Source organism: Myiozetetes cayanensis, unplaced genomic scaffold, assembly GCF_022539395.1.
Source record: "Myiozetetes cayanensis isolate MyiCay16 unplaced genomic scaffold, myiCay2020 scf41, whole genome shotgun sequence".
In the NCBI taxonomy this organism is placed as follows: Eukaryota; Metazoa; Chordata; class Aves; order Passeriformes; family Tyrannidae; genus Myiozetetes; species Myiozetetes cayanensis.
Window position 1 is genome coordinate 164,659 of NW_026087643.1, and position 19,338 is coordinate 183,996.

At 65.7% G+C, this 19,338-nt stretch overlaps 2 protein-coding genes across 4 annotated transcripts in view; one reads left to right on the top strand and one right to left on the bottom strand.

Annotated features, from left to right (window-relative positions):
* Positions 1 to 19,338, bottom strand: part of LOC126647899 (protein S100-A10) — a 136,382-nt gene that overhangs the window by 107,771 nt on the left and 9,273 nt on the right. The gene's annotated exons all lie outside the window — the stretch shown is intronic.
* On the top strand, positions 3,217 to 19,232 carry ARHGEF2 (Rho/Rac guanine nucleotide exchange factor 2). 3 transcript variants are annotated; one of them, XM_050330374.1, is made up of 22 exons: positions 3,217 to 3,339; positions 10,866 to 11,016; positions 12,393 to 12,460; positions 12,578 to 12,641; positions 12,894 to 13,023; positions 13,102 to 13,211; positions 13,298 to 13,444; positions 13,706 to 13,956; positions 14,453 to 14,578; positions 14,837 to 14,954; positions 15,170 to 15,427; positions 15,888 to 15,964; positions 16,051 to 16,220; positions 16,449 to 16,516; positions 16,634 to 16,822; positions 17,031 to 17,132; positions 17,209 to 17,273; positions 17,378 to 17,419; positions 17,523 to 17,573; positions 17,811 to 18,212; positions 18,619 to 18,790; positions 18,880 to 19,231. In XM_050330374.1, exons 1-22 carry the CDS (start codon positions 3,322 to 3,324, stop codon positions 18,954 to 18,956), a joined length of 2,856 nt encoding a protein of 951 aa, XP_050186331.1. In that variant the 5' UTR covers positions 3,217 to 3,321; the 3' UTR covers positions 18,957 to 19,231. The 3 variants fall into 3 exon arrangements, with proteins under 3 accessions (XP_050186331.1, XP_050186330.1, XP_050186328.1); XM_050330373.1 differs by lacking the exon at positions 3,217 to 3,339 and adding an exon at positions 6,563 to 6,689 and having other exon boundaries at positions 18,880 to 19,232; XM_050330371.1 differs by lacking the exon at positions 3,217 to 3,339 and having other exon boundaries at positions 10,754 to 11,016.

Here is a 19,338-nt window from a genome sequence, read left to right on the forward strand (position 1 = left end):
CACCTGGAGGGGGGAAAGGAGGCGGGGGGATGTGGCCCAGGGAGGGGCAACTGGGTCGGGATGTTCGGGGGGTGTTGGGGTTTTGGGAGAGGTGTCGGTATCCTGGGAGGGCTGTTGGGATGCTCGGGAGGTGTTGAGGTGTTGGGAGGGATGCCAGGATTCTCTGGGGTTTCCCCAGACTCACGTGGCGTTTTGGGGTGCGGGGGACACATGGCCAGACCGACCTCTCCCCAGATCCCACCCCAGTTCCCAACCCAGAAAACCCCCAGATCCCATCCCAATTCCCCCCCAAGGTCCCATCCCAATCCCAGGTCCCTCCAGAGCCCCCTGATCCTCCTCTCCCGTGGCTGGACCACTCCAGGGGGTTGGTTTGGGGGGTTCATCCCCCCGAGGTCTGGATGAGCCACATCCCTGCAGGGTGTCCCCCCACCCCCCATTCACACTCCACATCCCCCTTCCCAACCCCTTCATCCCGGCCAAATTCCTGGGAGTTTAATGAGTAACCAGGAGAGCTCGGCTCCGGGAAGGGGGGGTGGGTTTGTGAGTTCCGACCCCCCCGCAGGGGTTTGGGGACCCTCAAACGGGAACGGGAATGTCCCTCCCCCAGAGCACGGCCCTGACGCCCAACCCCAAATCCGGGGCTGGGGAGGGGCAGAGCTCGGCTGAGACTCCCCCAAACTCATCCCACGGCTGGGCTGGGCCCCCCCCAAATCTCCCCCAACCCCCCCTCATCCCCCCGGGGGCTCTTCCCGCAGCGCCCGGCCCTGAGCAGCTCATGGAGCCCCCCGACATCCCCGAGCCCCCCGGGGGGGTCCGGCTGCGGCGGCGCCGCTGTGTGTCCGTCCTGGAGCCCGGCACGGCCTGGGAGCCGCAGCACGAGGAGGAGGAGGAGGAGGAAGGGCCATTCCAGGGGGTGCCCCTGCGCAGAGCCAGGACCCTCCGGAGCCCCCTGGATCCGTTCCGCCGGCACAGCTGGGAACCGGGCAAGGAGCTGCGGGGGGTCCCGGGCTACGACCAGCTCAGGTAAGGGGGGACCCTCCCCAGACCCCCACCTCCAGGCCCACCCCAAAATCCAGAGGTCCAGGACCTCCCCGTGCCCCTGAACCCCTCAAAATCCAGAGGTCCAGGAACTCCCCCTGTCCCTGTCCCCTCTCCTGATCACCCAAATTCAGGGCTCAGAGTCCTCCTCATGTCCCCCCACCGCAGGGTGAGCCCCGAGCTGGACTCCAGCTCCGAGGGGCTGGGGGGGCTGTGCCGGCACCGCCGGGACCCTCGGAGAGCCCCCCTGGTTCACTCCAGCGATGACCTGGAGTCACTGCTGTCCCAGGATGAGGAGGAGGACGAGGCCGATGTGCAGCGGGCACAGGTGGGACCCTCCTGTCACCCCGGGGGTTCTGTCACAGCACCCACCTTCTGGGGGGGCACAGGGGACATCGCCCTGGTGGCTCTGCCATCACCCCAAAGTGGCTCTACCATCATTTTGGGGGGGGCTTTGCCGTGACCCTGAGCGGCTTTGCCATTGTCCTGGTGGTTTGATCATGGCCCTGGTGGCCTTGCCACTGTCCAGAGTGGATTTACTGTCAGTTGAAGTGACTTTCCTGGGACCAGGACACTCCTTCCCAACCGTGTCACCCCCTGGGATGCAGCTTCCTTTTGGGGACCAACATCGGGAAGGGACCCCCTGGGACCCTCCTGTGGCTGCCCTCGGTGTGGGGGTGCCAGTGCCACTGTCCCTGTCGCTGTCCCCGCTGCAGGAGGACGCTCGGAGGCTCCCATCGCCCCGGGCCCGTTCCCGCTCCCGCGGCTGGTCCCGCTCCAAATCCGCCTCCCTCGGCGTCATCTCCAGCCAGGAGGGTGAGTCGGGACCCCCCGGGGCCCCCCGTGTAGCCCCGGCGCTGTCCCCGGTAACGACCCGCGATCGATGGCGCTGCCACCACAGTTAATTAATTATCCACACCCCCCCCAGTTAATTATCTCCCCTCCCCGGCAGCTCCTCGAGGCCCTTTTTTAATTCCTTTCCCCTTTTCAGCTACCGAGATTCCCTCGTTCGCCTCCCAGCAGAGCCTGCTCAGCGGGTGAGTCCCCGTGTCCCCCGTGTCCCCTCCCTGTCCCCTCCCTGTGTCCCCCGTGTCCCCTCCCTGTCCCCGCGCTGCCAGACCCCCCCTGTCCCATGTGTGCCGCGGGCTGAGACCCGACACAACTCACTCAGTCACATCGGTGTCACCAAGGCTGCGGGGGACAGTGTCCCGCTCCTGTCCCCTCCCTGTCCCCCTCCTGGCCCCGCACTGTCCCTCTCCTCCCCTCCCCGCTCCTGTCACAGCCCATTCCCGTCCTCATTAGGGAGGTTGTTCCCGGGAATCGTCACGCCGGGGGCTGGCCCCGAGCCCCGCGGGGACGGGCGAGGACAGGGACAGGGACAGGGATGGGGACAGGGACAGGGATGGGGACAGGGATGGGGACAGGGATGGGGACAGGGACAGGGATGGGGACAGGGACAGGGACAGGGATGGGGACAGGGACAGGGACAGGGACAGGGATGGGGACAAGGATGGAGACAGAGTGGGGACAAGGATGGGGACACGGTGGCCCTGACCCACCGCGCTGCAAAGGGTGGTGCTGGGTGGTCCCTGTGACCCTCGGCCACGTCCCTTCCCTGTGTCCCCAGGGATGGGTGGGGAGCAGGGCCCTTGTCCCCTCCAGGAGCGGCTCGTCCCCCTCCAAGGGTGCTTTGTCCCCTCCAAGGGGGATTTGTCCCTTCCAAGGGGGATTTCTTCCCCTCCGAGGGTGCCTTGCCCTCCCCCTCGCCCCCCCCAGGGTGTCCCCAAGGAGGTAGAACACCCAGGACACCTGCACCCCCCTCCCCAACCTCGGGGCTGTCCCCCCCAAATCCGGGACCCTCCTCCCCCCTCCCCAAATCGGGGGGGAGGCGACACGTGGGGGTCATCGGGGAGGTGGCTCTGGGGGCACAGAGGGGGCTCTAGGGGCACAGAGGGGGCTCTGGGGGCACAGAGGGGGCTCTGGGGGTACAGAGGGGGCTCTGGGGTGGCTCTGGGGGCACAGAGAGGGCTCTGGGGGCACAGAGGGGGCTCTGTGATGGCCCAGCCGGGAGCGGGGAGGGGACACGGACGCTCCTCCCCGTTCCCGGCGGGGACAGAGCGGGATTGTCCGGCGGGATCGTCCAGCGGCATCGCCCGTCGGGATCATCCAGCGGGATCCTCCTCCCGCAGCGCCGGGAGCGACGCGCGGCTGGCGGGGGAGGTGGGGACCCCCCCGGACCGGGACGGGACCCCCCTGGACAGGACCCTCAGCTTCATCCGCAGGATGACCGGGAAGACGAAGGTAGGGAAAAGCGAGAGCGGGGGGTGGGATCCGTTCCCGGGAACCGGCGGGAGATCCCGGGATCCCGGGTGGTGGGATAACGGGATGGGGGGGTCAGGGATGCGCTGCCTCAGTTTCCCCACTCCCGCCCGGCTCCGTCCCGCGCTGTTTTCCAGACTTAAGGATCTAAAAGGGGGATGGGGGGAAACCCGGGAATGTGCTCCGGGAACGGATCCCAAGCGGATCCTTCCCGGGAGCGGCACCGCCACGACCCAACCCCGTTCCCCTCAGTTTCCCCATTTCCCGCCTGTTCATGGGGGGCTTTCGTGGCCCCGAGGGGTGCGGGGGGGTCTCTCTCCCTCCACAGCCCCCGGGGGGGGCCCGTCTCCTTCCCCAGTCCCGTTTTTGGGGGGCTCGGGGGGGGAAGCTGAGGCACGAGGGACACGGTGGCCGCCGGTGGCTTTGTCCTCGTGGCTGTCGCACCCCCCGTTTTGGGGGAGGCAAAACCGCCGTAGCCCCCCCCCCAGACCCCCGAGCGGCCCCGATTCACCGCCATGTGGAGCCGTTAATCCCCGATCTCCCTCCTCCTCCTCCCGCTCTTCCCGCCGGATCAGCCGCCAGCTGTTCCCATCTGGGGGGGCCCCGAGCCCCCCCCGGCTCCCAATCCCGCCTGGAGCAGCCGCGGTATCCGGAACCGCCCGTCGGGAACGGCTCCGACCTCTTCCCAACGCCCCGGAGGGGCCGCAGGGCGCCGAAATCCCCGGTTTATTGGGATTTTTTATTAGGGCTTTTTTTTGTTATTTGTTAGGGATTTTATAGGGAAAAGGCGCCTGGAAGTTGGGGGGCGCTTTTGGCGGGGGGGGGCTCTGGATCCGGTTTGGGATCGGGATGGGGGTGGGAAGGGGGTCGGGACAGCGGGACACGGAGCCGGCACGTGGTGGAAAAGGGGGATGTTGGGGGTTTGGGGGGACCCCAGTAGGGGGGAGCAGCCGCAGCCCCCCCATTCCCCCCTTCCCGAGTTTTCCGCTTCCCTTTCGCCTCCGGGGGGTTTTCCAGTGCGGATCCACGTGGGAAGTGGCACCGGGCCCCCCCCCCGGCTCCCCCCGGAGCATCCGGAGGCCTCTCCAGGGTTTCCTTCCGCGGGTTTTGGGGCTGTTTTGGGGTAACGGCCGCGAAGGGGGAGGGGGAGCAAAGCTCGGCCGGGGGTGAATCCAGGAGGGAATGAGGAATCGGGAACGGGGGTGAAAGGGGGAGAGTGACCTCGGCCCCCCCTCTGGGATTCCCCCCCGGGTTCGATTCCGCTTTGGGGACCGGGAGTTAATTAAAATCCGCAGTTTAATTAAAATCCGGCCTTGGCAGCCCCGGAACGAGACCCGGGAGCGAGCTGGGAATGAGTCAGAAATGAGGCCCAGCCACTTCCAGGGATCTGCTGCGACCCTGGGATTGGGATACTGCAAGTTTTCCTGCATCCCAACTTTTCCTTTTCCCTGGGAATGCCTTCCACGGGTCCATCCCGCCCTCCGCGGGTCCATCCCTCCCCTCTCCCGCGGGATTTGCAGGGGCTGGATTTGACACATTCCCTTTCCCGGGAGCTGTTTTCCGTAGGAAAAGGGGGGTATCTGGGAACCGGGAATGGTGACACCTCTCCATGGCACCGGTGGCTTTTCCTGGTTATTCATTAACCCAAGTGCCACCGACTCTCTCCGGTGCCACCCGGCCTTGTCCCCATCCCCCAGGCTCGGAAAAGTGGGGAAAAGGGATAATTTATTCCCCGAGGAGCCGTTGGCACCCCAAAGCAGGGGGGTGGCTTCGTCCCCGGGGCTCCCCTGGGGACGCATGGGGACTTTGGGGTCCCCAAAAAGCCGCAGCCGGGGCCGGGAGCGTTATCTCGGGATCCAGCCGATAAATCCCGGCTTATCCCGGCCGGAGTTAATGTTCAACCAGGCGAGGCCGGCCCGGCTCCCGCTGCCAAAGCCGCTCCCAAGCCACTGCTTTAGGGAGAAAAAGCGACATCTCCCTGAAATAGACCTTTATCCCAAGTTTCTGTCCCTGGGAAGCGACAGCACCCCCAGAGCTGCGTTCCCGGGAAGGGTCCAGCCTGGGTTTGCTCCAGCTGGGAGATAAAAGCCCCCAAAAGGGAGGAAACGTAGTTAGGATTTGTGTGTCCCCCAAAACGGTGCTCCGGGGGTATCCAGGGCTCGGGGGGCTCCGGGGGGGTTGGAATCCCATGGGATTTGCTGCCGGTTTGGGGGATCCCAGCCTTGGTGTCGCCCTGGGATGGGGCTGTTCCCAAAGGGGGTTCCACGGAAGCTGGGAGGGGGAAACTGAGGCAGGAGAGGAGGAAGGGGCGGACTTGGGGGCCCCACCCGGGGCCGGAACAGGGGGGACTCCGAGGGACGATCCCGGGAATGCTGGGCCGGAGCCGGGGGGACATCCCGGGATGATCCCGGGATTCTGTGGCCTGATCCAGGGTGTCTGGGGACCAATCCCAAGGGATACTGGGCTGTGATCCAGGGTGTCTCTGGGGACTGTTCCAAGGGATACTGGGCTGTGATCCAGGGTGTCTCCAGGCACCAATCCCAAGGGACGGCGGGCTGTGATCTGGGATGAGAGCAGGGGCTGATCCCTTGGGATGCTGGGCCACAGATCCCATGGGATGCTGATCCCTCGGGATGCTGATCCTGGAGGGTGCTGGGATACAGATCCCGTGGGATGCTGGGGTGTTGATCCCGAGGGATGCTGGGGTGATTCCAGAGCCCAATCCCGAGGGATGTCTGGGTGCCTATCCCATGGGATGCTGAGGTCCCGATCCCAGAGGATCGGGGTGCTGATCCCAGGGGATGCTGGGGGCCCAATCCCAAGGGATGCCAATCCCAGGGGACACTGGGATGGGGGAGGGGGGGATTCCGATCCACCGATCCCTCGGGATGCCGAAGTCCTGATCCCGGGGGATGCTGATCCCTCGGGATGCTGAATCCAGGGAGTGCTGGGGCACCAATCCCTCGGGACGCCAATCCCGGGGGAGACGCCGGGGTGACTTCAGGGTACCAATCCCGAGGGAGGGTGATCCCGGCTGGATCCCGGCTGGTTCCCGGTTGGTTCCCGGCTGGATCCCGGGGTTCCCAGCCCGGCCCCGGGGACCCCTCTGGAACAAAGGCCCCGCGGGCAGCACGAGGCCGGGGGGGAAGGGGGGGGGGTGAGACCCGCCCCCGGGGGGCGGGACCGGCGGGCACCGGGAGGGCCCGGGAGCACCGGGAAGGAGCCGGGAAGGAGCCGGGAGGCACCGGGAACACCGGGAGGGAGCCGGGAGCGCTCCCCGGATTATGTCCCGTATCGAGTCCCTGTCGCGAGTCAGGGGCGATCGCGCCAAGGTGGGTCCCCCACCCCGCCCCGAGCCAGGGTGTCCCTCCTCCTCTCACCCTCTTTTTGGGGTGGGGGGGCTTGTCCCTCCCTGCTCCTGTTTCGGGGGGGGTCACCCCATCCCACCCTCCTCACCCCGACTTGGGGAGGGGGCTCTGCCCTTCCCCGCGCGGCCGGGGGGGGATTGGGGGTTTTGCGGGGTTCGCGGGATGATGCTCGTGATGTGTTGGGGGGGTGGGAGTTACGCTCTTTGGGGGTCCCGAGCCAAGAGGGGCATGCGGGAAGGGGGCGAGGACCCCGCTGTGGGGCGGGGGGTCCTGGTAGGACATAACCCCCCCGCCCGCACCGTCCCCAGAACCGGGACCACCCACCCCCTCCCGCAGCTCCGGGGACCCCGTGTGCCTCCCCAACTTCTGCGACCCCAAAGTTCCCCGGACTCTTCCCGCCGCCGTTTCACGCGAGCGCGAGGTTTTGGGTGACGGAGGATGAGGATGAGGATGAGGAAGTGTCGCCTTCCCTCTTGGTTGGCGGGGAGGGGGAAGTTTAGGGACCCCCATAATTTCATCGCTCCTTTGGACACAAAGGGGTCGGGGGTCGGGATGGGGACCCTGAGGCTCGGGGGGCGCGGCCGAGGCTCCGACCCCGTGACTGGGGAGTGCGGGGAGCGAACATGTGGCAATGCCCGCGTGGCAGAAACGCCGGGAGGCACAGGGGGTCACAGGGGACTCACAGGGGACCCCGTGAGGCTTTGTGCGCGCGAGGCCGTCGGGCAGAGGGGGGACCGGGGAGGGCAACGCTGTGACCCCCAGCATCGAGGTACCCTAAAAACGTGGATTTTGGAGGGGAAAAACCCTGGAGCCGCCGCCCCCTCCCTCCCTGCCCTTGGATGCGCTGAGTTGGTCGGGTCTGAGCCCTGTGGGTTTGGGGGTTCCCGCTCTGGGGAGCTCAGGAGGCGGTTTGGGGACTCAAGGGACGGATTTTGGGGGGCTCAGGGGGTGGTTTTAGGGGAGGGCGAGGGGAAGTGGTTTTTGGTTCCTGCACCGCCCCGGGTGTGGGGAAATGGTGGTTTTTGTTTAAAGAAAAGTTTCGTCCTCAGTGATTTTCGCCCCACCCAGACCCGAGGGAGGAGGGCAGGAGGGGTTTTGGGGGTTCACGGGGAGGGGACGGCTCCCAAGGGGACCCCCAAATGCAGCGCGACTCTCGGGCCGGCGGATGGGACATATGGGGAACTCCCGACCCCGGGGGCTTCAAATGCCCGGGGGGGGCAAATCTGGGGGCGAGGGGAGGTGTGGGAGAACGCCCCGATTTCTGCGGGGGGGACCGGAGCTGTTGGGGGTCCCCCCGTGAGTCCCGGCCCTGCCCAGCGGGGTCTTTTGTTGCCGCGGCCGTGGCTTTGTTCGACGCCGGGGTGGCAGCAGGGGAGGGGGGCTGTCCCTAAAATGGATGGGGGGGACCGACCTAAAAAGGGGAGAACCGCCCCCCCAAAAAGGGGGGACTCACCCCCAGCAGCTCCGTGGAGCTCCTTCGGGGTTCAGATCCTTCAAAACGTCGCTTTTCGGGGGGCTTGGGGGGTTTATATCCTCCCCCTCCTCCTCGCCCTTCCCAGCCGTCCCAAGTGGGGTTTTTTTTCAGGGGGGGTGTGACAGGACCCCCAAAACTCCTCGCAAGTTTTCGGGCGCCCGCGGCGGGGAGAGGTGGGTCCAGCGCAGGAACAGGAACCCAAAAAGCCCCGTTTCTATTTAAAGCGCAGGAAACTTCCCGCCCCCTGCGAACAGGGTGTGTGTGGGGGGTCGGAAGTTGGGGGGGGGGTCGGAAGTTGAGGAGTGGGGGGACCCCCCCAAATTCCCCGCACGGAGAAGCCGCGTGGCCCGACAGCCGGTTTGTGGCGGCGGATTGGGTTTGGGGGGCTTTGGGGCGCGGGGGGCTTTGTGTTGGGGTCTCCGCTGATGGGGGGCGTGGGGGTCCTTACAGCCCCCTCCGGGGTCTTGCAGCCGCACGGTGACTCGTGTCCCCAAATGTCCCCTATTCAGGGTGCACCGTGACCCCCTGGGTGGGCTCCCCCAAGAGGGTGAGGGGGTGAGACCCCACCCCAAAATGGTTTCCAGAGCGATGCCGGAACATCGCGGGGCGTGTTTTGGGGTGGGGGTCACTCGTTGCGCAGTGAGGGGTTTTGGGGTGTGAGGGCTTTGGGGGTGCTGCGGGGGTCCCAGGCAGAGTGGGGGGTCCCAGACGGGGGCCCGGGGAGGGGGTGGGGAGCAGGAAGCGGCCGCTGCTCCCGCCTTTGTCTGGCGGCGGTTTTGGTTTCCTGCAGGGGGACCCTCGAGGGGGGGCCCAAACCAGGGAGGAAAACATGGGAATCGGCAAAGGAAAAAGCAGGGAGAGAGAAAAGTCGTAGGAAAAGAGAGAAAACGGTGAAAAAATAAATTAAAAGAAAAGAAAGATTAAAAAGTGGGGGGAAATAGCGGATTAAAAAAGGAAAATAAGCGGGAATAAGCAGGAAAAAAAGGGAGGAAAGCAGGAGAAAAGAGGAGTGGAAACAGCAAAAAAGGGGAAAACAAGTGAAAGGGGGAAAAGCAGGAAAAAGGAAAATAAGCATAAAAAGGCAAAAAGGGGGGAAAGAGTTAAAAAGCATAAAAAAAGGGAGAGAGGCGCGGGGGGGGGGAAGAGTGGAAAGAAAAGAAAGGGGAGAAAAGTGGAGGAAAGGAAAAAAGGGGGAGGAAAATAAAACAAAGGAGGGAAAAGGCAAAATGAGGAGAGAGAAAGCGGGAAATAAAAGGGAAGGAAAAGGGGGAGACGAGAAAAAGCGCAGAGGAAAAAGTCAAAGGAACGGAGGGGGGGAACAAAAAGAGGAGCAAAACAAACAGTCCCGGCGGGGCGAGGGGGAATCAAAGGCGCGCAAACAAACGAGAGGGGCGGAACCAGCGCGGGGGGGACGGAGGGGGATGGCGGGGCCGATGTCGCGGCCCCGATGTCGCGATGTCGCGGTGCTGTCGCGGCCGAGAGGGCACGGGGGTCGGGATGTGCTGCTGCTCCTGCGCCCCGTTCCCCACGGATGGGGACGCAGAGGGACCCCTGTGCCAGGAGCGGGTGAGCCCCCCCAAGACCCCCCCACATCCTCCACACACCCCAGGGGGCCCCTCTCGGTGGATCCTTGGGGTCCCGCGGGGGTCTCACTCGTGTCCCGGGGGGTCCCACGGGGGGCCCATCAGGGTCTCACCCAGATGGTCCCACTGGTGTCTGTGGGGTCCCACTCCTGTCTCAGGGGGTCCCACGACCCGTGGGGTCCCACTGGTGTTGCCCCCCTGTCCCACGGGATCCCACTCAGTCCCACAGGCTCCCACTGGTGTCCCATGGGATCCCACTCTACCCTGTGGGGTCCCACTGGTGTCCCGTGGGGTCTCCTGTTGGTGGGGTCCCTCTCCAGCTCCTCTCCCTCCCTCCTGCTGGGGGTCCCTCGGCCTCTGCCCACCCTCGGGGGGGATTTTGGGAGTGGGGACAGACCCCGGGACCCTCTTTGGCTCTGGGGAGGGGGATGTGGGGTCCCAAAGCGCCGCTGTTTGGGGGGGGCTGTCGGTGGGTGCCCCCAGTGCCCCGAACCGGTGCCAGGCACGGCTGGTGCAGGGGGGGGGGGACACAAAGACCTCTCTATGCCCGAGGGGACACGGCAGGGGGGGGCTCTGGGGCGGGCACAGGGACACTCGGGGTGACACCTCCCTTTCCATGTGGGAAACCCAGAGCCCCCATCCCATCTCAATCAAACCACCCCCAGGAGGGTTGGGAGGCTCATCCGTCTCCCCACACCCCCATTTTGGGGGCAAAAAGGGTGAAACCGCCCGGTTGGGCTAAAAATAGAAGGTGGGGGGTGGGGGGTGCGGGGTGATGTCCCCAACCCCCACGGGGCAGCGTCACCCCTCCCCCACCCAATGGGGACAGGGTGCGGGGCGCCGGGAGTGGGATCTCTCCGCAGCCAGGGTTGCCATGGAGGCGGGATGCTGGGGCGGCGAGCGCCGGGAGCGAGGTGGTCTCTCCTTCGTCCTCAGGGCTCCCAGTGACCCCAGGGGTCAGCCGCCCTCGCTGCCAGCGCCATGAGCCGCGCCCCGAGGGCGCCGGGGGGGCCGGGGGGGGCCGCGGGGAGACCCCCCCGCTGCCGCAGCCCCCTGAGGCGGCCGGGGCCGCTGTCCGGGCAGGGCAAGGACAAGGACAGGATGAAGGAGGGCAAGGACAAGGATGCCCGGTACACCAACGGGCACCTCTTCACCACCATCTCCGTGTCGGGCATGACCATGTGCTTCGCCTGCAACAAGAGCATCACGGCCAAGGAGGCCCTCGTGTGTCCCAGTGAGTGCTGGGGGAGGGGGATGGGGGGGGTTGCCAGGGGGAGAATTACCAGGGTGGGATTGCCAGGGTGGGTTTTGTGGGGTGGTTTTTTCAGGGTGGAATTGCCAGGGTGGCTTTGCCAGGGCAAAATTTCCAGGGTGGTGGGTTTGATGGGGTGGTTTTTTTCAGGGTGGAATTGCCAGGGCAAAATTCCCAGGCTGGGTTTGATAGGGTGGGGTTTTTTTGGGGTGGAATTGCCAGGGTGGCTCTACCACAGCAGCTTCTCTGGGGTGGCTTTTCCAGGGTGGATTTGCTGGGATGGTTTTTCCCGGGGTGGCTTTGCCAGGGCAGAATTGCCGGGCTGGCTTTGCCGGGATGGCTTTCCCTGGGCTGGATGTGCCAGGGGTGGCATTTCCAGGGTGGCTTTTCCAGGCTGGAATTGCCGGGGTGGGTTTACCGTGGCAGCTTTGCCAAGGCGACTTTTCCCAGGATGGCACTGCCAGGGTGGATTTGCTGCAGTGGCATCGCCAGGGTGGCTTTTCGTGGGGTGGCTTTGCCGCAGTGGCTTTTCCCAGGGTGGCTTTTTCCAGGCTGGAATGGCTTTTCCTGGGGTGCCTTTGCCATGGCGGCTTTGCCGGGGTGGATTTGCCGCAGTGGCTCTTTCCGGGGTGGCTTTTCCGGGGCGGAATTGCTGGGGTGGCGTTGCCAGATGGGCTTTGCCGCAGTGGCTATCCCGGGATGACTCTTCCAAGGGTGGTTGTGCCGGGGGTGGATGTGCCAAAATGGGACTGCCGGGGTGGATTTGCCACAGCAGCTTTCCCAGGATGACTTTGCCAGGCTGGCTTAGCCAGGGTGGATTTGCCAAGATGATTTTTCCAGGATGGCTTTATCAGGGTGGCTTTTTCCAGGATGGCTTTTCCAAGATGGATTTGCCACAGTAACTTTCCCAGGGTGGCTTTTCCGGGGTGGATTTGCCACAGTAGCTTTCCCAGGGTGTCTTTGCCAGGACGATTTTTCCAGGATGGTTTTCCCAGGGTGGCTTTCCCAGGGTGTCTTTTCCAAGCTGGCTTGTCCATGGTGGCTTTGGCGGGTGGGCCCTGCAATCCCCATTCCTGTAGCCCGGCTCCTGCCTGGATTTGTGCCGTGGAGCAGGCAGGGAGGGGGCGGTTTCTCCTGCCTGGCACATCCCAGATCCCCGGGCTGGGGGCTCCGTGTCCCCCTGCAGTGTCCCAGCTGTCCCCCGGCAGCTGCAGCTCTGGGTGCCGTCCCCACCCACGGCATTCCCACCACATCTGCTCCTGTCGCTCCGGCGGCTCTGCCGGGCTCAGGGGAGGGGGGGTGGCAGGAGGGTTCCCCCCCCCCCAGGGTCTTTGTCACCTCCCCGTGTCCCCCCCCAGCCTGCAACGTCACCATCCACAACCGCTGCAAGGACACGCTGCCCAACTGCACCAAGGTGAAGCAGAAGGTGAGCATGGGGAACGTGGGCTGGACGGGCCTGGACACTTCAGGGGGGATCTGGGGCGGGAATGGGGGGTTTGGGGACACAGGGGGACAGTGACGCCTCCCCCTGCCCCCCCTGCAGCAGCAGAAGGCGGCGCTACTGAAGAACAGCTCAGCCCTGCAGTCGGTGGCGCTGCGCAACAAGAGTGAGTGGGGGCCCTTCCCAACCTCCCCAAACCCTCCCAAACCTTCCCAACCTCCCCAAACCTTCCCTTCCCAACCTTCCCAAACCTTCCCAACCTCCCCAAACCTTCCCAACCTCCCCAAACCTTCCCTTCCCAACCTCCCCAAACCTTCCCTTCCCAGATCTCCCCTCCCCCTGTGTCAGGGTGTCCCCACACACCCTGGGGAGTGACAGGGGGTCCTGTCCCTGACCCCCCCGCTGTGTCCCCCCCCAGATGCCATCCGGGAGCGCCCCAATTCCGCCATCTACCCCTCGGAGAGTTTCCGGCAGACGCTGCTGGGCTCCCGCCGGGGCCGCCCCTCCCTGTCCCTCTCCAAGAGCGTCTCCACCACCAACATCTCAGGGTAAGGGCGGGAATTGGGGCCCGGGGGGGGTCCAGAGGTGTCCCCAACGTGCCCATCGTGTCCCACCCACCCCTCCAGGACGTTCAACGATGAGTCCCCCCTGGGCATCCGGCGCATCCTGTCCCAGTCCACCGATTCCCTCAACATGCGCAACCGGACGCTCTCCGTGGAGTCGCTCATCGACGAAGGTGGGCACGGGGGGGACACGGGAGTGGGGACATGAGGGGGGGGACATGAGGGGAACCCCGAATCCCACCACTGCTCCCCCCTCCAGGCCCCGACGTGATCCTGAACCAGCTGCTGAGCGACCTGGAGGCCGACGGGCGGGAGTTCGAGGCGGATTCCTGGAGCCTGGCCGTGGATAACACGTTCCTGCAGCAGCTCCGCATGGACGTCATGAAGAGGCAGGACGTCATCTACGGTGAGGGGACAGGGACAGGGCAGGGGACAGGGATATGGGAATGAGACAGGGACACGGGGACAGGGTAGGGGACAGGGCAGTGTCAGACACAGGGATGGGACAGGAATGCAGGGACAGACATGGGAACACAGGGATGGGGATGCAGGGTCCTGTCCCTGGGGGTTCCTATCCCTGTCCCCTGGGTGTCCCTGTCCCTGTCCCTGTCCCCCTGTGCCCACACCCGCCGTGCCCGCCCTGGGTGACCCCGCCGTGCCCCCGCAGAGCTGATGCAGACGGAGCTGCACCACGTGCGGACGCTGAAGATCATGGGCGGGCTGTTCCGCAGGGCGATGCTGGAGGAGCTGCAGCTCGACCCGGGCACCGTCCAGCGCATCTTCCCCTGCCTGGACGAGCTCAGCCTCCTCCACCAGCGCTTCCTGGCACAGCTCCTGGAGCGGCGCCGAGAGTCGCTGGCCCAGGACAGCAACAAGAACTTCGTCATCGACCGCCTCGGGGACATCCTCGTCAACCAGGTGGGGACAGGGAGGGGACATGAGGGGTGTGGGGGGAGGAATGGGGCATGGGGGGAATGGGGGTGGGGATGGGGAAATGGGAATGGGAATGGGGGAACTGGAGATGCTGGGAGTTCTGAGTGCCAGGAGATGGACGAGCAGGGAGCCAGGAATGGGGGAGCAGGAGTTGGGGAGCAGGAGAGCAGGAATGGGGGAGCAGGAGAGCAGGAATGGGGGAACAGGAGAGCGGGAATGGGGGAGCAGGATTTGGGGAGCAGGAGAGCAGGAATGGGGGAGCAGGAGAGCGGGAATGGGGGAGCAGGAGTTGGGGATCAGGAGAGCAGGAATGGGGGAGCAGGAGAGCGGGAATGAGGAAGCAGGAGTTGGGGAGCAGGAGAGTGGGAATGGGGGAGCAGGAGAGTGGGACACTTTGGGCTGGGAGTGCCAGGGGATGGGGGGGGATGCTCAGGGGTGGCAAGGGGGGGTCCCTGTCACTGATTCCCCCTGACCCCCGCAGTTCTCGGGCCCCAGCGCGGAGCAGCTGCGAAAGGCGTACGCCGAGTTCTGCAGCAAACACAGCCGGGCCCTCAAGGAGTACAAGGACCTGCTGGCCCGAGACAAGAGATTCCAGCAGTTCATCAGGGTAGGCTCCTGGGGGGCTCCCCCACTCCTGAGGGACCCCCAGGGTGGGGCCTGGGGGCTTCCTGTTCCAGAGAGGCCCCCCAGAATGGGCACTGGGGGCTCCCTGTTCCAGGGGGACCCCAGGATGGGGGTTGGAGTCCCCATGACTGGTGGGGTCACAGTTTCGGGGGTCCCTGCTGAGGGGGGGGTCACCCATTTTGGGGGTCCCTCTGTTTGTGGGGGGGTCCCTGCTGACAGGGTGTCCCCGTTTGCCCCCCAGAGGGTGACCCGGTCCCCCCTCCTGCGGCGCCACGGGGTCCCCGAGTGCATCCTGCTGGTGACCCAGCGCATCACCAAGTACCCCGTGCTCATCGAGCGCATCCTCAAGAATTCCAAAGGTACCGGGGAGGAAAGGGCTGGGAAATTGGAGGGGGGGAGAATTCCAGGTCCCCACCCCTCACCCCCGAGAACGAGGGGGGCTGTGTGGACCCAGAGAACAGAGCGGGGGGAGGATCCAAAGAATTCCAAAGGCACCTGGGTGGGAAGGGGCAGGAAAAGGGGGAGTTGAGGGAGGGGTCAGAATTCCATCTCCCCCCTCATCCCCTGCTGCCAGACAACGAGGGGGACTGCGAGGACCTGTCGCGGGCGCTGCGGCTGGTGAAGGAGCTGCTGTCGGGGGTGGACGAGGAGGTTCACGCCTGGGAGCTGCGTGGGCGCCTGTGGGACGTTTACCGGCGCGTGGACCCCCGGGCCAAGGTGCCCCTGCCCTGGGAGAGCCGCCCCGGCGCCTTCGGCAGGGATGAGCTGCTGCGCAGGAAGCTCGTCCACAGCGGGGGGATGCTCTGGAAAACCGCGGCAGGGCGCTTCAAAGGTGGGATGGGAATGGGGCAGGGGGAGCCAGGGAATGGGATACCAGTGCACCTGGGAGCAGGGAATGGGATACCAGTGGCACTGGGAGCAGGGAATGGGATACAAGTGGACCTGGGTGTAAAGGAATGGGATACAAGTGCACCTGGGAGCAGGGAATGGGATACCAGTGGACTTGAAAGCAGGGAATGGGATATCAGTGGATCTGGGTGTAAAGGAATGGGGTAGTGCTGGATGGAGATACTGGGAGACCTGGGAGCCAGGGAATGGGATGCAAGTGGACCCTTCCAGGTGTGGGAAGGGGCTGGAAAACAGGGAGTTGAGGGGGGTTCCTGGGACCAGGGTGCTGGGAGAACCCCCCTGCCCCTCCTCCACGGCTGAATTTGGGAGAGCAGCCCTGGTACTTGGGGTGGCATTGTGGGGCCTCACCCCCTCCCACCCCGCTCCCATTCCGCTCACCCCAGACATCCTGGTGCTGCTGATGACGGACGTGCTCGTGTTCCTGCAAGAGAAGGACCAGAAATACACCTTCCCCATGCTGGTGAGCCCCCCAGTCCTGATCCCATCCCCAGCCCAGCCCTCGCCGCCGCTCCAGGGCCGCGTTCCCAACCCTCCCCATTCCCGCAGGACAAGCCGGCCGTGATCTCCCTGCAAAACCTGATCGTGCGGGACATCGCCAACCAGGAGAAGGGGATGTTCCTGCTGAGCGCCGCCCCCCCCGAGATGTACGAGGTGCATGCGGCCTCCCGCGACGACAGGAACCACTGGATGAAGGTCATCCAGCAGGCTGTGAGCCTGTGAGTGCCCCCCGGGAACGGGGGAACCCCCCAGAGGATGTCTTGGAATCCCTTGGGATGTTTTGGAACCCCCCGGGATGGTGGAGGGGTCCCCATGTCTGTGGGGTGGGGGGCACAGAGTAGGGGTGGGCTCTCGGATCCCACCCAGGGGGCAGGGGGCTGGATGGATGTGGGGTGGTGGGGTTGGGGGGTCTTGGCTCTGACCCCTCCCCATCCCGGAATTCCCAGCTGTCCCAGCCGCCAGGATTTCCCCCTGATCGAGACGGAGGCCGAGGCGTCCCTGCGGAAGCTGAAAGGTGGGGGCTGAGCTCCCAGGACCCCCTCCCTGCATGTCCCCCCAATCCCTCTGCCCTCAATCCCTGCCCCCCCAATCCCCCTGACCCCGATCCCGCTGACCCCGGTCCCGGTCCCAGAGCGCCGGGAGCAGCTGGACCGTCAGACGGCGGCGCTGCAGGAGGAGAAGGTCGGGATCTTCGCGGACATGCTGGCCCTGGGGAGCGGCTGCACAGACCCCCCCACGGCCCCTCGCGGGACCCCCTTTCTGGGAGACCCCACCTGGGGACCCCGCGGGGACGCCCTGCTGCAGGACGCCATCCGGGAAGGTACGGGGTGGGGGTGGGATGGGATGGGTGGGATGGGATGGGATGGGATGGGATGGGATGGGATGGGATGGGATGGGATGGGATGGGATGGGGTGGGGTGGGATGGGATGGGATGGGGTGGGAGGGAGATGTTCTGGGTGTGGAAGCTGAGGCAGGGGTTGGGCGGGGATCCCGTGCTGGGGGGTGTCTCACACTGCCCTTCCCACAGTGGAGAGCCTGAAGGAGATTTTCATGGGATGTGCCCGGGATCGGGATCCGAACCAGAACAACCCGCCCGAGGTCGAGAGCTGCCCCAGCCCCGGCGCCAGCAGTAAGGGGGGGTTGGGGAGGGGGGTTTGGGTGACCCCCAGGACCCCCCTGGGGGCTGACCCAACCTGTCCCTACAGACGGTGACTCCGGCAGCTTCAACGGCTCCCTGGAATTCCGGGCGGATCAGGACGCTGGGCAGCGGGTGAGTGGGGGGGGAACTCACACACACACGGGGGGGAACCCTCCGGGACACCCCCAGCCCCTGCCCTGTGTCCCCCCCATGGTGTCACCAAGATTTCTCCACAGGACGGGAACGGGAACCAGGTCCCACCGAGGGGACCCCAGGAGGTGAGGGGGGGTCTGAGGGGCTCGTGGGGAGGGGTGCCTCAGTGTGTCCTCCCTAGGGGAACTCGGGGTTCATCCCCAAAAAATCCTGTTCCCCACCCCCCAGGAGATCAACCAGCACTTGGTGAACCTGTACCGGCTCCTGCTGCGGCTCCAGGTGGGACGGGGGGACAGGGATGGGGGGACAGGGACGAGGGGAAAAGGGATGAGGGGAAAAGGGATGGGGGACAGGGATGGGAGCACAGGGATGGGGGGACAGGGATTAGGGGCACAGGGATGGGGGACAGGGATGGGGGACAGGGATGGGGGACAAGGGGCAGCCCTCCTCTGCCCCCTTGACCTTCCCTTTGCCCCCATCACCCCACGTCCCCACTGACCCCCTGGTGCCCCCCAGGTGGTGCAGAGCCAGCAGGACCTGCAGCTGGAGCTGCAGCTCTCGGAGCGGCCGGAGCGGCCGGAGCCGCTGCCCCGCCGGGGGTCCCAGCCGGCCGTGCCCGTCAGCGCCGCACCCGAGGGGGGCACCGGGGGGGCTGAGCTGGCGCTGCTGCAGCGGCAGCACGGGCTGGTGCAGGAGGAGCTGGGCCGGTGCCGGGCGCTGTGCCAGGAGCGGGCGCAGGAGGCGGCGGCGCTGGAGGGGCGGCTGCGGGACAGCGAGCGGGAGCGCGCGCGGCTCGAGCGGGAGCTGCAGGAGGCGCGGGGGGCGCCGGGGGGGCCCCGGGCACGCAGGGCGGCCGAGCCCCGGCGCAGGAGCCTCCCCGCCGGGGACGCGCTGTACCTCAGCTTCACCCCCCCACAGGTGGGCACGGGAGGGGATGGGAGGGGGGTGTGGGTCATGAGTGTGTCTGGGCTCAGCCCAGCTGGATTTGGGGCTGGGGGAGATGCGGGAGGGGGTCATGTGTGACATGAGTGTGTCTGGGCTCAGCCCAGGTCAATTTGGGGTGTGGGGAGGGGGTCATGTGTGACATGAGTGTGTCTGGGCTCAGCCCAGCTGGATTTGGGGCTGGGGGAGATGAGGGAGGGGGTCATGTGTGACATGAGTGTGTCTGGGCTCAGCCCAGCTGGATTTGGGGTATGGGGAGGCAGCAATGGCAGTTAAAACTTGACTCATGTGTGACACAAGTGTGTCTGACCTCAACCCCCCACACCCAGGGGGGTCACAGGGGTTCGATCCTGACCCCCTCTCCCCCCTTTCCCCCCAACAGCCCCCCATCAGCGTCTCCTTACACCCCCCCGCCTTCCCCGGCCCCCGGAACGAGCTGGAATTCCGGGGGGGTGATCCCGACCGGCTGCGGGAGGGCGAGGACACCCTGGACACGCTCCTGGAGGACGAGGGGGGCCTGGGGACCCGCCACTCCCCCCCCGCCAGCCCCCGAGGTGGGTCCCTGCGTTCGGGGGGGGCAGATCCCACCCTGGATTCCCGGTGTTTTTTCGGGAAGGGGGAGTAACCTGCTGTTCTTCCCCAGATTTCCTGAGGATGCAGGATATTCCCGAGGAGGTGGAGAACAGCCAGGAGCTGAAGGAGGGCGATGGGGACAGTTAGGGACCCCCACAGCCCCCCCAGCACCTCCTGACCCTCCTCCTCCCCCCAGGACACACCAGTGCCTGGATCCGGGTGGGGGGTGTTGGGAAAACGGGATGGGGATGCTGCTATTCCCACGGGAGCCTTATGGGAATGGGGGGGGTCCGGTTGCCCCCTCCCCTACTCCAGCCCGAGCGGGGTGGGGGGGATGTGGGTGCCCCCCCCCTCTTCCCGCAGGGATTTATTTATTTATTTGGATGTTTCGGGGTGTGGGAGGCGGCCCCGGTGGGGGGGGACAGGTGGGCTCCCCGTGGATTTAACTGTAAAGAAAATTAAAGAGAAAAGGAAAAAAAAATGAAAAATAAAAAAAATCAGAAAATCGTTCAAATGAAGAGTTTGGAGC

Excerpts from the sequence above, each read along its gene's own strand:
- ARHGEF2 (XM_050330371.1), top strand. The coding sequence starts at position 10,764 with ATGAGCCGCGCCCCGAGGGCGCCGGGGGGGCCGGGGGGGGCCGCGGGG. Across the intron at positions 13,445-13,705 it reads GAGGCAGGACGTCATCTACG|AGCTGATGCAGACGGAGCTG; the intron begins GTGAGGGGACAG and ends GTGCCCCCGCAG. Across the intron at positions 15,965-16,050 it reads AATACACCTTCCCCATGCTG|GACAAGCCGGCCGTGATCTC; the intron begins GTGAGCCCCCCA and ends CCATTCCCGCAG.